At 47.8% G+C, this 20020-nt stretch overlaps 1 protein-coding gene across 1 annotated transcript in view; it reads left to right on the top strand.

Moving 5' to 3' along the window:
• Positions 1-13558, top strand: part of LOC114288471 (uncharacterized) — a 35557-nt gene extending 21999 nt beyond the window's left edge. Inside the window, exons 5-10 of the mRNA XM_082883887.1 lie at positions 11801-11859; positions 11994-12017; positions 12101-12178; positions 12318-12407; positions 12892-13313; positions 13422-13558. Coding sequence (XP_082740013.1) covers positions 11801-11816 — 16 coding nt within the window. The 3' untranslated portion in view covers positions 11817-11859; positions 11994-12017; positions 12101-12178; ... (1 more) ...; positions 12892-13313; positions 13422-13558. The remainder of the gene's footprint in view (positions 1-11800; positions 11860-11993; positions 12018-12100; positions 12179-12317; positions 12408-12891; positions 13314-13421) is intronic.
• The last annotated feature ends 6462 nt before the right edge of the window (positions 13559-20020 follow it).

The following is a 20020-nucleotide window of genomic DNA, read 5'->3' as shown; positions in this document are numbered from 1 at the left end:
TATTTCGGCGTGCCCGTATTCCTTTCTTCCGAGCTCCGTCGATGTCCGATCACCTGCGAGCAAATAATGGTGAGCTACCCGGCGGTGTGTGGCCGGAAAAACCCTCCGACGGTCAAGTTAGCACACACCTTAGAGGGAATAGAGAGAAGGGAGAGAGTGTTTTAGTGTAAGGATTTCTTACAGATATGTTCGTCCGTTCCGTATGGGGCGCGCAGACATGCTTATATACCTTCTGAGCCCCATATCCACTTCCTGTCATCTCCTGACACGTGGCTCTGCTATCCCATCTGTCAGCATAAACCATGCCATTCATCACCTGCTCTCAACTGCCTGTCAGCACAGCCGGAGCTCGGCAGCCGAGCTGCCCTACCTCGGTCGTACCATGCTTCATACCTTAAGCGCCTAACCGGATAAAGAAATGAAGGACCGGGCTAGGCGGCATCTCGGCAAAGCCTAGCCCGGGCTCCTCCTTTGGTCGGCCTTCTCGCCGGTCAATCAATTACCTCGGCTGACCGCGCCTTTCCGAGCGCCGGTCTCTCGGTCTGTCTGGTTTCGACCATCCTCGGACCGAGCATCCTGGTCTGACCGGTCACTTCCTAGCCGAGCAGCTTCTGCACGGTTCGGGGCAGCACACACTCAGTCCAAACTCTGCCCGGCCCAAGTTCTGGTAGCCCATCTCCGGGTGAACAGTCGATCATCTCGGCCCAATGCTCTGCTGGGCCCTCAACTTGCTCGGTCTATACCTCGGCCCAACACCGGATCATAAATCACCCTCTCAATTGCCCCTTAATCCCGTCCGCGAAAGCGTGACTGGGATTATTCACTTCGACCGAGATAACATTTCTCCGGTCGTCAAGTTGCCAAGCCTTGACCGAGCTAGTTGACGTCATTGTCTGCAGATTTGACCGGTTATATTCCTCGGCCGACCTGTTCTCGTCGAAAGTAGCTCGGTTGGCTCTTCGTCTTTTCAACCCGTCGCTTCAGCCCCGACGTAGCCATAAATGGGGACACGCGGCGGCCTGCCATTGGGCATCGGGCAGCCAACCCGCCGTTTTTGTCAGAATTTGAATTTGGGCGGACTCCCCCTTGCTTATACATACGAGACCTCCCCCAAACTCCAATCCCTACTGCCATTTCGATATTCAACCTCAGAGCCCCAGCACTCTCGTATTCAAATCTTCTGCCATTCTGCCATCCTTCGTGTTTTGGAAGAACACCCTCAGCCCTTCACAGGTAAGATACTCAATCCCTCTTACGTTGCTATTTTCTTTTATTTTACACACATTAGGGCACAAAAACGTAGCTTTTAGGGCATTGATCATTGAAAACGTCACAAACCTCCCACTGTTCTTGGCGTTCTTCGTCTCCCTGAAGAACGCTGAAGAACTGGGGTGAACCGGGCTCTGGGCCTTCTTTTGATCCAAAAAACCAACCAAACCGGGCAAACAACATGTTTGTAATAACCACGGCACAAACCGAGATAACCCAATTACTCGATCGCTTAACCGGGCTAAAATTAGGTCTGCTTGGGCGACCGAGCTCCTTAATTAGTCAACCGAGGTGGTTTGGCACCCTTACCGACCGAGCTGAAGTCTAGCTCCTAATGCGAAACCGCGCTCACTTACACTTGCCATCCTTTTCCTGCAGAGTCCAAGGGGACCACTGCCACTCCTGAACCTCTCAGGACCGAGCTGCAGCCAATTACCACCGTGCCCAACCCATCAACCGGGCTATAGTAAGTCGGCCTCGAATGGGGAAATTCCGCTTCCTAGTGGACACTCCGGCCGCGCTAGCCGCTTTCAGAGAGGATTACGGCGTCCCGGCCGACGTCCATCTCGAGCTGGCCGAAGAAGAAACCACGCCTTGGGGTAGGAAGGAATGCCCCTTCACCGTGCTGTCCATTGTCGAAGGGGGCCTTCGTTTCCCTCTTAACCCGCTGATTACCGAGTTCTTACGCCGAACCGGGCTAGTGCCAACCCAAGTGTCCACCAACACATACAGGATAATAAATGGCGTGCATGAGTTAAATAACCGGTTAGGCATAAGCCTAGGTTTAGCCGAGATCCTACGCCAATACACACTTGGCCACACCGGCGACGGTCTCGCCTATTACTTGAAGATTCGACCGGGCCGAGAAAAAATCGTAACCGGCACACCAGACAAGGATCTTCATGACGATGATTTCTTCTGGGTGTCTGGTAACTATGAAACAGCCGAGACACCGGGCTGGATGATTAGCAAAAGTTTTGGGAGCACATGTAAGCTGCGCAAATAATCTCGGTTTACATACTTATGTTTTTCGCAGTTTAATCATTCTCTTGTTTCTTTTGCAGCCATCCAAGCCTTGCAAGCCAACTACAACTTCCCCAACGTAGAGGCGATCAGGACCGCGCTTCGCTACCGGGATCGTGACTGTAACCAACTACTCGACTACAGTCCTACATATAGATATTCCGCTCCCCGCCGGAGTAAAGTAACCGACTTCCTCAGAGCTCCTTCGCCACCGCCAGATCCAACCCTTCCCGACGTCCCGTTAATCCGGTTAACAGACGAGCAAGAAATGGCCAAGAGAAGTCGAATCAAGAACCTGCTCACCGCCACATCTGTCGAGGTGCCGAGCGTGGTAACCCGGTCGCCAACCGCCGGTCAATCCAGTGGCGCCGTGGTCGCCCTAGCCACTCCATCCGCCGGGCAATCCAGCCGAGAACCTTCTGCGCGGCGGGCCGGGAAAAGAGCTCGGGCAGATCCGTCCGCCGAGCTAGTCACCGAGCTCGCCACCGAGCACCCCACGGACGCCCCCGCCCCAGTGCCAGCCTGGCGCCCACATCTGAAGCACCGGGGTCAGGACATCCCGGTGACGGCTTCGATCAAGGCTGACAAAGAGCATCTGCTCGCCTTTGATTTGTCCAAAGCATTCCTACTACCGAGCGACGTGGTTGGCAGCGACCACGTCCCTGACACTCGGTTAGTCAAGTCATCAGTAAAGTCCATGGCCAGGGTAAGCCAATGCAGCTCTGAAAATTTTCCTAAGTGTTTGCCCGGTTCCGTTTCTCATCAACTTTGTTTTTTGCAGGCCATTCAAAAACAGCATCTGGTTTTGGAGCGCATCCACCGGCTTAGGCAAAAGGCAAACGACACAGCCAGCCAGGTTGAGAGCCTTCAAGCCGAGCTGGGCCGGGCTAAGGCTTCCCTCCAGATAGCCAATGCTGACAACAACAGACTGCTCGGTCAGCTGGAGGCGGCCGAGAAAAAACAAAGTGAGCTCCAGATTGAGGTGGACGCTTTTAAGAAGACGAAGAGGAGAGCTTGCCGGGCTGCCAACAATGCCGGGTTTAACGAAGCCGAGAAGAACTACAAGAAGCAAGTCTTTGCAACACAAGACATCTTTTTCAAGGCTGGCTGGAAGTCCGCCTGCGAGCACCTCGGCCAGGGCTCCGACACCGATGTATTTACTAATCCTCCTCCCGCCAAGCTACCGGTCTACCTCGTGCCTTACGCAAATGATGTATTCAGTGCGCTTCAAGCGGAGGCCGAGGAGGGGCTTGAAGAAGGAAGTGATGAGACAGATTCGGAGGCTGAGGACGCCGAAGTGGAAGTGCAGCCAGGTCAAGTTGAGCCCGGTGCCCAAGAAGCGAGCCCAACCGTCAACCTTGAGGCTGCCGAGGATGAATTCACCAATCTATCCCCCTTGGTTTAGTTTTCTTTTCTTTGTATTTTTGCTTTCAATACTTTTGATGTAACCGGGCTCTGTCCCCATCTTTTGTAATGAATTTCTTTATCAATGAAAGATTTTGAATTTTTGCAAGTGTACACACGGTTGTAATCAATTCTGTCTTCAGCAAAACATCTCGGTATAACTCATCGAACCGGAATACATAACACGGTCTAAGTACTTTAGCAGAACGAGACAAATTCATGAACCGAAATAGCCACTTCGGCTGTAACTAAGTTGAACAAACCAACACTTCCAACCGGAGTACATCATCTCGGTTGGGAATCCAAAGTTGGACAAGACACCAACTCTTCCAACCGGAGTACACCATCTCGGTTGGGAAGCCAAAGTTGGACAAGACACCAACTCTTCCAACCGGAGTACACCATCTCGGTTGGGAAGCCAAAGTTGGCCAAGACACCAACTCTTCCAACCGGAGTACACCATCTCGGTTGGGAATCCAAAGTTGGGCAAGACGCCAACTCTTCCAACCGGAGTACACCATCTCGGTTGGGAATCCAAAGTTGGACAGAACACCAACTCTTCCAACCGGAGTACACCATCTCGGTTGGGAATCCAAAGTTGGACAGAACACCAACTCTTCCAACCGGAGTACATCATCTCGGTTGGGAATCCAAAGTTGGGCAAGACACCAACTCTTCCAACCGGAGTACACCATCTCGGTTGGGAATCCAAAGTTGGACAAGACACCAACTCTTCCAACCGGAGTACACCATCTCGGTTGGGAAGCCAAAGTTGGCCAAGACACCAACTCTTCCAACCGGAGTACACCATCTCGGTTGGGAATCCAAAGTTGGGCAAGACGCCAACTCTTCCAACCGGAGTACATCATCTCGGTTCGTAACATTAAAACAATAATCCAAGTGCTAAAGCAAAATGACTTCTATAATTTGACAAAAAGAATTACATTCTGCTTTGCAAGCCAAAAAATTGCTTTACAAAAAGAGGAAAGTAAAAAGCTTAAAAATAATACAATTTCAAGTTGGCCGCATTCCATGGCCGGGGTATGGCTCTTCCCTCTAGATCCTCCAAGTGGTAAGCCCCCTTGCCAGCCAGACCAGTGATCTTGTAGGGTCCTTCCCAATTTGCCCCTAGTTTGCCTTCTCCTGGCACCAGGGTGTTGCCCATAATCTTCCTCAGAACCCAATCCCCAACTTTGAACGGTCTGGGGTGCACTGTCTTGTTATACTTCTTGGAGAGCTCTTGTTGGTAGGCGGCCACATGGATGAGGGCTTTCTCCCGGCGCTCTTCCGCTAGGTCCAACTCCAAGGCAATAGCCTCGGCATTTAGTTCGGGCTCAAAACTCTCAGTTTTGAGGGTGGGCATTTCAACTTCCAAAGGTATGACCGCCTCCATGCCATAAGCCAAAGCAAATGGAGTTTCCCCGGTCGAACGTCGCGGGGTTGTTCGGTATGCCCAAAGGACGCTCGGTAATTCTTCAGCCCACTTGCCCTTAGCCTTTTCCAACCGTTTCTTCAAACCATCCAGTATAGTTTTGTTTGATGCTTCGGCTTGACCATTGGACTGCGGGTAGGCCGGGGTGGAGTTGTAGAATTCTATCTTCAGATCTTCACAAAATCCTCTGAATAGGCGACCGTCAAACTGGGTGCCGTTGTCAGAGATCAAAATCTTGGGGACACCAAACCGTGTGACAACGTTCTGCCAGACAAATCGCTTCACGTCTTTCTCTTTGATGGTTGCCAAGGGCTCAGCTTCAACCCACTTTGTGAAGTAATCTGTGGCCGCGATGAAGAATTTCCGGTTGCCCGGTGCTGTTGGCAATGGTCCCACTATATCTAGCCCACACATGGCGAAAGGCCAAGGACTGGTGAGGGGAAGAAGTTCCCTGGCAGGCTGATGGATCTGATGGGCGAATTTCTGGCATTTCTCGCACCTGCGGACATATTTTTGTGCGTCGGCCTGCATGCACGGCCACCAGTACCCCTGCGAAATAGCTCGGTAGGCCAAGGACCTGCCCCCGATGTGGCTGCCACAAATGCCTTCATGAATTTCAAACAAGAAGGCCTCCACACTGTTCGGGTGCACGCACTTGAGATACGGACCGGTGAAGGACTTCTTATACAACGCGCCTGATGGAGAGAGCCAAAACCGCTCTGACTTCACCCGGATTTTGTGTGCTTCTTTCTTGTCCGCTGGAAGAGTCCGGTCTCTGAGGAACGAGATCAAGGGGTCCATCCATGAAGGACCTAGCTCGGCGCAGAGTACATCCGTCTGCCCGGGGTTTTCAATGCTTGGCCGCGGAAGAAAGTCAATCAACAGGGGGTTTGGAGATGTGCTATCTACCATGGAAGCGAGGCCGGCGAGTTCATCAGTCCGGCTGTTTTCTTCCCGGCCAATCTGCTGGACTCTGATTGCCTCAAACTGCTTGATATGGTCCCTGACCAGAGCTTGGTACTTCGCCATCCTGTCGTCCTTCGCTTCTTAAATCCCGGAAACTTGATTAACCACAAGCTGGGAATCACTATATACCAGAAGCTCGGCAGCCTTCATTTGGATTGCGCTCTTGAGCCCAGCAAGAAGCGCCTCGTACTCAGCCTCGTTGTTAGACGCCGGGAAGCCGAGTGTGATAGAATGCTCAATGGTTAGGCCGTCCGGTGATATAAGAACGATACCAAGGCCGGCACCATGACGGTTGGACGCTCCATCAACAAAAAGCTTCCACATGTCCCCCACGAAAAGCTTCCAGCAGTCAGATGGGTCCTGAGAGTTGCGAAGGGCAATGGGATCACAACTGCTCGGCTGTGCGGTGTCAAGTTTGGTGTTGACCAGTTCAAAGTCAGTGCCCCTTGGTGATTCGACACCGGACTCAGCAAGTTGGTCCGTAATGCCCAAGTCCGTAGGCGAAACACCAGGTTGCGGTGTGAAGCCGGACGCAGGTTCTGAGCTGCCTGGAACCATTCCTTCCCCCCTTGAGGATTCGGCACCAGACTCAGCAAGTTGGTTCAGAATGCCCAAGTCCGTAGGCGAATCAGCAAGTTCTGAGCTGTGTGGAACCATTCCTTCCCCCATTGGTGATGCGGTACCGGACAGAGTGGATGGGTTGGTGATACATAACTCCGTCATCGCAGCACCGGGAGGTATTACCGTGCAAACTGAGGGAATTTCGATGGTGCGCGCTAACTCCGCGGCGCGACCTTCTGCAGCTGGTAGTTCCTCGGTTGGCATTGTGGGCGTCTCATCATCTGCTCTGGCAATGTCGACCGGGCATACCGGATGAGTGCCAGGTGAGAACTCGGCAACAAAATCGGCCAAGGTTTGGGCTTTGATTGCGGTGCGCGGCTGGAACTTCACATCGAACTGTCCCAACTCGACCGCCCATTTTAATATTCGGCTGGAAAAGTCTGCGCGCTCAAACAAGGCCTTGAGGGGGAACTCGGTCAGTACGACGATGGTATGGGCGTGAAAATAATGTGCCAATTTCCTCGAAGCCATCATCAGTGCCAACGCAAGCTTTTCCAGCGGCAAGTACCTCGTCTCAGCCGGCAGAAGGGTCTTACTTACGTAAAAAATTGGGAGGTGCTTAATTCCTTCAGCCCGGACTAACACCGCACTTACTGCGTGCTGGGAGACGGCGAGGTAAAGGTAGAGTTCCTCACCGGGCTCTGGTGTAACCAACAGCGGCGGAGAAGACAAATAATCTTTGAGCTCGGCCAAAGCTCGGTCACACTCGTCATCCCATGAGAACTTTGACTTCAATGCTTGAAAGAAAGGGTGGCAGCGATCTGATGACCGGCTTATAAATCGATTAAGCGCGGCGGCCATCCCGGCCAGATGCTGCACGTCCTTAGCCGAGCTGGGTTGTTTCAATTCTTGCACGGCTCTGATCTGAGTAGGGTCTGCTTCGATGCCTCGGTTCGTGACTAAGAATCCCAAAAATTTCCCGGATCCCACGCCAAAGGCACACTTCGAGGCGTTCAAGCGCAGCTTGTGCTTCTTAAGAATGGCGAACATCTCGGCTAAGTCGGACAAATGGTGTGCCTCATGTCGGCTCTTTACCACCATATCATCGATGTAAGCCTCCATTGTCCGGCCGAGCAAAGGAGCGAACATTTTGGTCACCATCCTCTGAAAGGTTGCCCCGGCGTTTTTCAAACCAAAGGGCATAACTCGATAGCAGAAGAGTCCCCTTGGAGTCGTAAAAGAGGTGATTTCTTGGTCAGGCCCATGCATGGCAATCTGGTGATAGCCGCGGTACGCATCCAAGAAACTGAGCCGATTGTGTCCAGCCGTCAAATCCACTAGCTGGTCAATGCGCGGCAAAGGGAAGCTGTCTTTTGGACAAGCTCGGTTGACTGTCTTGTAGTCGACACAAACTCGCCACTTTCCATTTTTCTTGGGCACCACTACCGTGTTGGAAATCCACCGAGGGTAGTGCACTTCCTGTATTGCTCGTGCCTCAAGCAAGTTCTTTACCTCCTCTGCTACTACCTCGGCGTGATGCAGCGCCGATCTCCTTGTTCGCTGGATGACTGGCTTTGCTCCAGGGAAGACATTGAGGTGATGGCAGATAAAGCTTGGGTCAAGACCAGGCATGTCATAGGGCGACCATGCAAAGACTTCGATGTTCGCCATTAAAAACTCAATCATCTCGGTTCTCTCCATGGCCGAGAGACTTGAACCGAGCAAGAAGAATCTGTCCGGCTGCTCGGCATCAATCCGCACCTCAACCAATTCTTCAACTGCCTTGTCTTCTGCTTTGGTGCCAACATCATCCAAGACACTCTGGTCCTCCGGTCCCTCGATCATTTGAACGAATCCTTTGGCAGCCCGGCTCCCGTTGACCGCCACGAAGCACTGCTTGGACATGACCTGATCACCCCAAATCTCCTCGATTGCCCCCATAGCCGAGGGGAATCTCATCACCTGGTGGTAGGTCGATGCTACGGCTTGCATGGCGTGAAGCCATCCTCTTCCAAGGATAAGGTTGTATGTTGAAGGCACTTGTAGCACCCAAAACTCCACTTGCTTGACCACGGATCCCGCTTTGACCGGCAGGATAATCTTTCCCAATGGCCACTCCGGCTGCGAGTTAAATCCAACCAGTGGCGAAGTGGCCGGTGCCAAGTCTGTCTCACGAAGTTTGAGCTGTTTGAACGCATCATAATACATGATCTCGACCGAGCTTCCCTGATCGATCAAGATCCGTCTAACATCGAATTCTTTGACGCGTAGTGTTACGACAAGAGCATCGTTGTGCGGCGTCTGGATACGCTCTAAATCCCTTGAGGTGAAACTGATCACGTCTTTCTCCTCTGTCTTCCCCCTTTTGATGGCAGGCTGTACTGACAAAACCTCCCTCATATGCTCTGCCTTCTTAATCATGCCCCGGAGTTCGCAAACACGCTCCGGTTCCACGATTCCGTGGATGACATTAATTACTCCCTGTGGTGGTGCATCTCGGTCGTCCTGTCCCCTGGGATCGACCGGAGCCTGATTCGGTTTCATTCCGCCATCAATGTAAAGGTCCAGATGCCCGGCCGCAACCAGTTCTTCCAAGTGTTGTCGCAGAGGCAAACAATCCTCAGTCCGGTGGCCCCTCTCCCGGTGAAACGTACAACGATACCGCGGATTGTAGCCCTTTTGTCCATCGCCCAATTTAGCAGGAAACCGGACATACTCCTCGTCTCGGATTTCACTAAGTATGCGATAGATTGGAATCTTGAAGACCGTGGTTATGCCAGTCCTTGCCTTCATTCTTCTGTTTGCGTCCTCAACGTCATCTCGGGGATAATCATCCCGGTCATTCCGACGTCCTCTACCCCGGTTTTTTCGATTTGAACCTCGGTCTAATTCCTCTGCTCGGTCATTTGAGCGGTTGGACTCTTGCCCAACTGCATGCACCTTGCCTGCTGTCTTTTTGTCTGTTCCGACCGGAGTGGCCTTCACGGTGGAAGCCGACGCATCATCCTCTACTCGGATGTGCTCATTGATGCGCTGCATGAGCTGGCCCATGGAGGTCGGTTGGTGCATGGTAAGCGAGTCCCGCAGTCTATGTCCGACCGGGAGACCGCGCTTATATTGCGTGATAGCAAGGTTGACCGGGCAGTCTAAGATCTCGTTGAAGGTTTCCCAATACCTTCAATTGTACGCCTTCAGTGTGTCGCACGGTTCCATCTTGACACTTAGCAAGTGATCGACTTCCTTTGGTGTTTTTGTGTTGGTTTTGAAGCGCGTAACAAACGCCTCGGCCAACTGATGCCACCTTTGTATGCTCCCTTCCGGCAACCTCTCGAACCACTTTAGGCCCAGCTCGCCTAAACTTGACGGGAAGATTAGGCACATAAGTCCGTCATTGCGCCGATGTCCGGCCATAACCTGTCGGAAGTGGCTCACATGCATGTACGGATCGGTTTTTCCGTCGTAAAGTGTGAACTTAGGCTGGTGGAAGCCTGCCGGAAGCGGCGTTGTTTCTATTTCCAGGGAAAAAGGAGTGGCACTCAGCCTTGCCAAGTCTGTATCTTCGAATATTGGCATTGCTGGGCGGGGTGGAGGCATTCCGACCTCCTCGCTGCCGTGAACCCCGTAGGAGAGCCGCTGGAAAGCAGGTATTCTCTGAGCTTCGCGCCGGCGAGCCCGCTCCCTTAATACTGCCCGTAGATCCTCTGACTGAGCAGAATAAGAGTACCTCGACGTCGTCGCCGGACGTGAGGGTTTGTAAGTGCTGTCTTGCGCGCTAGACTTTTCTGCACGCATGTCGGAATCACCAACCTGGTAACTCCTGGTGATGGAAATGGACTGAGTACGTCGTTGACTCTGATCGCCTGACCGGCGGGATGGGGTGCGCTCACTGTGGTCTCTCACCCCAGCTACACTTTTCCCTTTGACATGCCGCTTAAGATCCTCCATCTCCGCCGCCATCCGCCTGATGACAGCGTCTTGGTCCCTTAACTTGCTTTCCAATCGCCTGGCGTGTGAGTCTCTCCGCCGGTGACCGTCTGGACTCCGTGAATGCCCATGACTCCTTCCGCGCTTATCCCGCGCGTCACCTGACTGTCCTCCAGTGGGCGTCCCCAAGTCAGCCATTGGATGGACGGCAGGTGGTCCCTCTCTCCTTCGGGTATACTCCGGGGTGGCTCCATCGATGGCGGACAACGGGAACTCGTCGTTGTTCGCCATGGATGGCGATCAGATGAACCTGGAAGACAAGGTTTTGTCTGTCAAGATTCCCACAGACGGCGCCAATTGTACGGGGAGCAAATATTCCGGCGTGCCCGTATTCCTTTCTTCCGAGCTCCGTCGATGTCCGATCACCTGCGAGCAAATAATGGTGAGCTACTCGGCGGTGTGTGGCCGGAAAAACCCTCCGACGGTCAAGTTAGCACACACCTTAGAGGGAATAGAGAGAAGGGAGAGAGTGTTTTAGTGTAAGGATTTCTTACAGATATGTTCGTCCGTTCCGTATGGGGGGCGCAGACATGCTTATATACCTTCTGAGCCCCATATCCACTCCCTGTCATCTCTTGACACGTGGCTCTGCTATCCCATCTGTCAGCATAAACCATGCCATTCATCACCTGCTCTCAACTGCCTGTCAGCACAGCCGGAGCTCGGCAGCCGAGCTGCCCTACCTCGGTCGTACCATGCTTCATACCTTAAGCGCCTAACCGGATAAAGAAATGAAGGACCGGGCTAGGCGGCATCTCGGCAAAGCCTAGCCCGGGCTCCTCCTTTGGTCGGCCTTCTCGCCGGTCAATCAATTACCTCGGCTGACCGCGCCTTTCCGAGCGCCGGTCTCTCGGTCTGTCTGGTTTCGACCATCCTCGGACCGAGCATCCTGGTCTGACCGGTCACTTCCTGGCCGAGCAGCTTCTGCATGGTCCGGGGCAGCACACACTCAGTCCAAACTCTGCCCGGCCCAAGTTCTGGTAGCCCATCTCCGGGTGAACAGTCGATCATCTCGGCCCAATGCTCTGCTGGGCCCTCAACTTGCTCGGCCTATACCTCGGCCCAACACCGGATCATAAATCACCCTCTCAGCAATTATTAAACCTCATTTTGCCTTCATATAGTTATCTTTGTCAAATTTACGTAACCATGCACTTTCAGGTTGAGACACCATTGACCTTCAACCGCTAATTATGGACAACATTACTATTTTTGGTCATGTAAGTTGTTTTCTTTTTTATTTATTCAAAAAAAAAAAAACATTTTTCTTATAAGCAAAAGTCAATTTTCTTTTCTTTTCATAATTTTTTATCTAATTCCTTATAACAAAATGCTCTTTTCTTATAATTTACAGATGGATGGAGACCTACGTTGAACTGTAATACTGGCTCCTTTTACTCATTTTCTTACATGTATAATTTTTTTTTTTTTTTTTTACCTCTAATTCTTTTGTATTTTTAGATCCAATTTATTCAAGAAAGAAATATTAATGTTGTTATCCGTGATGAGCGTGACCTTAATGTCATCCGTGTTCGAGAGGTAGGCCTAATTTAATTATATAGATTTTTTTTATTCAAAACACAGTATACACCATATATTCTTATTTATATATTTTTTAAAAACTTTCTACATATATATATTTTCTTTATTCTTTAAAAATTTTCTTTATTTTTTGTAGGCAAAAGAAAAGGAAATTGCCAAGGCATTGTTGAAGAAAAACGAAAAGACCACCATTTCAGGCAAGGGAAAGGAAAATGCATGTTCAGTAGTATGGCTCTTCAACATTTCCATTTAAAATCCTTTTTTTGAAATATTTATTTTGGACCATGAACCTTGATTATTTATTTATTTATTTTTAAATGTAAAATTAACATACTACTTGCACAGTGACATATACTGTTCTTATAGTAAACAGTTTCATATAAATTTGTGAAATATTTTTTTTGAAGCATGCTAAAATAGCATTTGTACAAAAACATTATATTTGTTTTAAATTATTATTATTATTTTTTGGCTTTTTGCTATTGACATTAACATCTACAAGAGAAGCAAAAAGGAATAGAACAGAAAAGAAATGAGGGGAGGAGGGATACAGAATGAAAAAGTTTTTAATTTTCTTACAAAATATCAGAAGGAAAAGGAATTAAGATAAAGTAAATTAATAGAAATGAAAAATGAAGAGAAAAGTATAAAATTGTAGATGATAATATCCATATTTTAGGCATCTTATGAAATTAATCTTCATGTTTTAGGCACATAACAATAATGTTATATCGAAAGCTGCACTGGCTCAACGTGCATGGTGAGAACGTGAAAGAAATGATAAGGCAAGCTCTTCATATCAATTGGGACAACGTTCGCGACATGAACGAGAGAGATCGAGAGAATTGATTCCACCAAGCACAACTAATACTCCACCGGCTCAGAAAGGAGTAATGTTTACACATCTTACTTCGCCAAGCACATCTTTAGCTTCACAAAGGAATTTGTAAAACATTGTATTTAATACTACAAATACATATTCTTATTGTTAAGATTTTATTTTATAAATTTTATTTTGTGTACAACAAATATTTGTAGGCCTACTCATGCAAGCCCATTCCTCCATGAGACTAGGAATATTGGTGTTGTTATTCGTGATGAGTGCAATCTTAATATTATCCGCAATTCTAAGGTAAGTATAAATATCAAGTTCAACATATTCTTTTTTCGTAATCTTAATAAATTCTATAAATACATGTTCTTTTTCGTATTCTGAATAAATTTTATTTATTTTGGGTAGGCAAAGGAAAAGGAAAAGGCCAAGGCAATGTCTAAAGGAAAAGAAAAGGAAACTTCTTTTGACAAAGGAAAGGAAAATGCATGTCCAATGGTATCTATTCAACATCTTTAAAAAAATATTTATCGAGTAAAACAAAGCCAATCATATTGTTTAAGTGAACATTGATCATGCATATTTTTAAAAATGTAAACTGTGTTGTCAATTTTTTTTGTGTGCTCTTTGTTTTCTGTACACTCAAAAAAAGTATTTTTAGCTCTCTTTTACATTTCCTAAAAAATAATTGTAACATTTATCAACTCCAAGAAAAACTTTATAACATCTAAGCAAAGGAACAGAGGAACATAGGTGTAGACACCCCATTTTTGACCGTCCTCAAGACTTGGACGTCACCGCTTGAACACTCGGTGATTATCCATGTTTGTGTTCGTCTTGGGTTCCCGGAGGTCTCGGTTGCGCGCCTTGCCTCAGGATCTCTCGACTCGACTGTTTTGTGTCTGGTTTTGCACCAAAAACTTGTGTTTTTCCTTGAAGGGGCAGGGAATGCCTTGTGAGGCATCCCCACACATCACCGGCCATGGCTCGAGGCCACCGGCCAGTGATTTTATGCCATCGGCAATATATATTGCCGGTCGGCATTCTTTGTTGCCGATCGGCCATTTATTTTGTCAAAGTGGCAATTTTGGATGGCCGATCACTGTTCATCTACTTTTAGTAGATATTTTGTGCCAGCTGTGATAGCTGGCACCCACTCTGTTCCCCTCCATACACGTGTATGGAGGGATTTCCCTCTTGGATGGCTTGTTTTGGAAGCCTTACAAGAGGGAGTTGCCTATAAGAAGAGGCTTCCTCTCTTGGCATTAGGGTTAGAAAACATTGTTAGAGAAGCTCTGGTTCTAGGTTTAGGGTTTTGTATCTATCCTATATCTACATCTCTCCTTCTCTTGTATTGTGTGTGTTTAAGCCTTAGTTTTGTACACAAACACTTACTACTACACCTTTTGTAACGCCCTCAAAAAAATAACATTAAACCCATCAATATAGACATACATTTATATACAATAGATCCACATTCTTCAATTAATCAGAGTACTTCATTACAAAAGTATTACATGTTAACAACAAAAGCACATACCCTACGGGCTTACAGCTTTCCAAGTTAACACTTGGTTACAACAAAAGAGTGCTAACTCATTTACACATTAAGCCCTTGGCTTGAATATACATGTAATATATCAAAGAAAATGAAACAACAAAAGTCCGCCTGCCTCTAGCCTCCCAAGCTACGTCCTTGGAGGTGGCATGCTACCTGTACCTGAAAATGATGTTCCCATATAGGGTGAGCCACAACCCAGTAGAAATATACTAAACCAAATATGAACAATGACTAAAAGATTAGCAGTTGATAGATGGCCAACACTGATATTTTCCCTTATCACGCTTTACAGTTTCATGACATACAAGTCCATATTACAATCCATTTTCCAATTCCTTTCAAATTCTCAATTTATAACCATGGCTCAGAACCTGGCCAAACAACTCATATGAGACAGTAACTCATATTAAGCACTTTCCCATTTCATAGTAGATAAGCATACTAACTATATCACACACCAACAGATAAGCATACAAGCTATACCATCACTTCCACAGATATGCATATGAGCACTATCACACTTCCAAAGACAAGCATATGAGCTCTGTCAACACATTACTAGATAAGCATATGAGCTATATCTATGGAGTCCATCCCCTATCTCCTCCCAACAACATCCGGTTTAGAGGTCCATCCCCTATCTTCCCCTAAACCGTGGAGTACATCCCCTATCTCCTCCAACACAACATAATGCATATAAACAATAATCATACACATCATCACACAACACATAAATTTAATGTGTTCTTTCAATCGTCATACTCAACGACACATTCCAGTGATTAGTTTCAGTTTGCCTAATCATCATGCATTGTCTATAACAATCAAGACTATCCTCCACCGATAGCCCAAAGCAGTTATTTCTATACAGAAAATAAATGCAACAATGGATATATGATCAACCTTTCAACTAGGTGAGCGATAAATAATCCAACTACACCCTTTAATCCCATACCTTTCCAAATCAATTCCTCATTTCTCATATCTAATTGTACAAATTAATTAATCAATGTAATTAGGGCATATTCCATAATTAACATTACAACCCTTAGGTTCTATTTTCACTAATGTTTCGACATTAATTTCACTTTTCCATGCCAAACATGCATCTAGGTTTTATATAGCTAAAACCCTAACTTTTGTAAATTACACAAAGGCCCAAACTCTCTCAAAATTACCCAACGACCCCTAACATATCAAAATGCAAAAATTTAAAGACAAAGCTCATAAAGAGGAGTAGGATATCCCTACCTCGAAGTTAGAGCTCGGATGGAGAAGAGACCAAAACCAAAGTGCTCCAAAGACCAAGATTTTCGGATCAAAACGACGCCCTCGACGATCCACACAACTTTTACAAAGACCGAAGGTGAGAAACTCACTCCTACTAGATCAATACCTAGAGAGAAGTCAAAGTTTTAGAGAGAGAAGCTCTCAAAATGGGTTTTAGAAAAAGTAGGAGAGAGAAAGAAAAGTAAAAAGTGATTTAAAATCACCCAGCGGATAACTCATATACGCATGACCCGCTCGAGCGGAGAACACAACGCTCGAGCGCCAAGAACAAAATCTGAACACGCTCGAGCGCAATAAGGCCCGCTCGAGCGCCAAGACACAAGAATAAAGCACTTCCGCTCGAGCGCGAAAACCAGTCCGCTCGAGCGTAGATTTTCCCCTCCTAGAACCTATACCCAGAAGGTACTACCCGCTCGAGCGCCAACAACCCCGCTCGAGCGCTACCGCTCGAGCGTAAACAAACCCGCTCGAGCGTAAAAATCACATCTGCAGAAGTTTTGCAGGAACACGAAAATACTAGAGGTGTGCAATCCCCGCTCGAGCGCAAGAAGACCCGCTCGAGCGGATCGCCTAAAAACTGAACAACAAGGAATTGAAACCAAGGCCTAACCAACCTGTAACAACCCTGCTCAAAACATCCTAAAACTCAATCAAGTGGAATTAAAGGATGACAACAAGATAGATACCACCACCAACTTCACGGAACCAAGTCCGGAACACAACAGAACAGTAAAGGGACAACCGGGATCGCTATAACCTCCCCCCCTTAAAGAATTTCGTCCCCGAAATTAAACACAAGTTCTTCGAAAATAGGTTTTCTCCATTCTTAACAATATTACGACATAATATTAAACATTTCGACCCATTACCGGTCAATTCCATCTCTTTTCAAGAGGCATTTCACAACATATATTACAAGTGCATTATCAACATACTATTTTCTTCCATTCCCAACCATTTCCAACATACATGTTTCACAGTTCATATCATAATCAATATACATGATACAACTCCAATTCTACAATATAGCCAACATATGCAATATCATAATCAATTTCCATATCAAGGTAAGTTCTACAACATACTTCCATTAAACCAAAACATTACCAATGTTTTACAACTTAAGACATATATAAAGCTCTTAAATCCAACAACATTACAAAATTTAAATACAAGATTACTCATCAATAAACAAGTCCGGATATTTCTCGCGGACCTCCAACTCACGTTCCCAAGTGGCTTCCTCCACTCCGTGATGTTTTCACAAAACCTTTACCAAAGGGATGGTCTTGCCACGCAGGACTTGATCCCGCATATCCAAGACCCGCACCGGTCTTTCCTCATACGAAGCATCCTCATGTACCTCTAAATCGGTCCAATCTAACACGTGAGACGGATCCTGCTCATACTTTCGAAGCATACTCACATGAAACACGTCATGCACTCCGGACAACTGCGGCAGCAAGGCTAAACGATAGGCAACCTCGCCAATCCTCTCAAGGATCTCCAAAGGACCAATAAACCGAGGGGATAACTTCCCACTCTTGTCAAATCTCATCAAACCTCGCCTAGGTGATATTTTCAAGAAGACATGATCACCTACCTCAAACGCCAAAGGCCTCCTCCTACGGTCGGCATAACTCTTTTGGCGACTCTGGGCTGTAACAAGCCTCCTACGGATAAGCTCAACTTTCTCTGTCGTCTCCTTAACCAACTCCGGACCCAACAAAGGTGCATCACCCACCTCGGCCCAACACACTGGAGACCTACAAGGTCGGCCATACAAGGCCTCAAACGGTGCCATACCGATGCTAGACTGAAAACTGTTGTTGTAGGCAAACTCCACCAAGGGCAAATGCCTCTCCCACGTCCCACTAAAGTCAAGGACACAACCTCGAAGCATATCCTCAAGGATCTGGATAGTACGCTCAGACTGCCCGTCAGTCTGAGGATGATAGGCCGTACTAAAGGTCAACTTAGTGCCCAAGGCACTCTGCAAACTCTGCCACAACCTAGCAATAAAACGAGGATCTCTATCTGAGACGATTGTCACTGGGACCCCGTGCAATCTCACTATGTCCCGAATATACAAGTCAGCAAGATGATCCCCCGAATCTCTCACGCGCATAGGAATGAAGTGCGCCGACTTAGTCAACCGGTCTACAACCACCCAAATGGCATCACTACCCCGCTGAGTCCTCGGAAGACCTACAACGAAGTCCATAGTGACATGTTCCCACTTCCACTTGGCAATAGGCAAGGGTTGCAACAAACCTGCTGGCCTCTGATGCTCGGTCTTCACTTGCTAGCAAGTAAGGCACTTCGATACGAAAACAGTTACATCTTTCTTCATACCTCGCCACCAAAACTGGCGACCCAAATCTCGATACATCTTAGTGCCTCCCGAATGCACCGCAAGGCGTGAATGATGGAACTCTCGGAGTACTTCCCCTCGGCAAGACTCCGGCACAAACAAATGGTCTCGGTATCTCACACTCAGGTCGGGATACACCGTCAAACCCTTCTCAACTTTCCCATTTGAGATCTTCTCTCCGAGGGATTCTACCTCAAGGTCACCTCTCTGTGCCTCTAACACTCGGGTCACAAGTGTAGGCTGCGCAACAACAGAAAACAAAGTCGCAGTCTCAACAGATTTGCCCAGAAGCAAATCAAACTCATCAAGCGCACTCAACATCTCCCATTCCCGGATGGCTATACAAGCTACATCACTAATGGATTTCCTACTAAGGGCGTCGGCCACAACATTGGCCTCTCCCGGGTGATAGTGCAACTCAAAATCATAGTCCTCAATGAACTCCATCCATCTCCTCTGCCTCAAATTCAAATCTCTCTGTGTAAACAGATACTTTAAACTCTTGTGGTCCGAGAACACCTCGAACCTCTCACCATAAAGGTAGTGCCTCCAAATCTTCAAGGCAAATATCACTGCTGCCAACTCTAGGTCGTGTGTAGGGTAATTCTTCTCGTGTATTTTCAACTGACGTGAGCCATAAGCTACCACTTTCCCCTCTTGCATCAACACATAACCCAAACCCTCTCGTGAGGCATCACAATAAACTGTATAACCCAACCATCTCTCCGGAATAATCAAAACTGGAGCGGTGGTCAATCTAACCTTCAACTCTTGGAACGACTTTTCACAAGTCTCACTCCATACAAACTTGACCCTTTTTCGCGTCAATCTAGTCAACGGCGAAGCTAGCCTGGAGAAATCTTTCACAAACCGACGGTAATACCCAGCTAATCCCAGAAAATTGCGGATCTCAAACACACTCTTAGGCTGTGCCCAATCTTGCACTGCCTCTACCTTGGATGTATCAACAGACACCCCTTCCCCGGATACCACATGGCCTAAGAATTTCACCTCTCCTAGCCAGAACTCACACTTCCCAAACTTGGCATACAGCCTATGGGCTCTAAGCAACTCAAGCACCACTCTCAAGTGTTCCTCGTGCTCCTCCTTTGAAGGCAAGTAAATCAGGATGTCGTCCACGAAAACGACTACAAAACGGTCTATGAATTCCCGGAAGATCCGGTTCATCAAGTCCATAAAGACTGCCGGTGCATTGGTAAGCCCGAATGGCATTACCAAAAACTCATAATGGCCATACCGCGTACGGAATGTCGTCTTAGGAATATCCTCCTCCCTGACCCTCAACTGGTGGTAACCCGATCTCAAGTCTATCTTAGAGAAACAACGGGAACCTTTCAACTGGTCAAACAGATCATCTATACGGGGCATAGGGTACTTATTCTTTACCGTAGCCCGATTCAACTTCCGGTAGTCTATACACAATCTCAAGGCACCATCTTTCTTTTTAGCAAAGAGGGCCGGTGCTCCCCACGGCGAAACACTAGGGCGAACAAAACCCTTATCTAGCAATTCCTGGAGCTGAACTTTCAACTTAACCAACTCTGCTGGAGCAAAACGGTAAGGTGCCATAGAAATCGACGCCGTGCCGGGCACTAGATCAATAGAGAACTCTATCTCCCGGTGAGGTGGCAAACTAACAAGGTCCTCGGGAAAGACATCCGAATACTCACAAACCACCCTCGGCAAAACAAGCTGGGTCTCACCACACTCACCACTCTCAAAGCTAGCAAGTAGACCACTAAGCTCACTCCGCCCTCGCGA

Source organism: Camellia sinensis, chromosome 8, assembly GCF_055761805.1.
Source record: "Camellia sinensis isolate YWXY chromosome 8, ASM5576180v1, whole genome shotgun sequence".
Classification (NCBI taxonomy): Eukaryota; Viridiplantae; Streptophyta; class Magnoliopsida; order Ericales; family Theaceae; genus Camellia; species Camellia sinensis.
The sequence above is the reverse complement of the archived record's forward strand: the minus strand, read 5'-3'. Positions and strand labels throughout refer to the sequence as shown.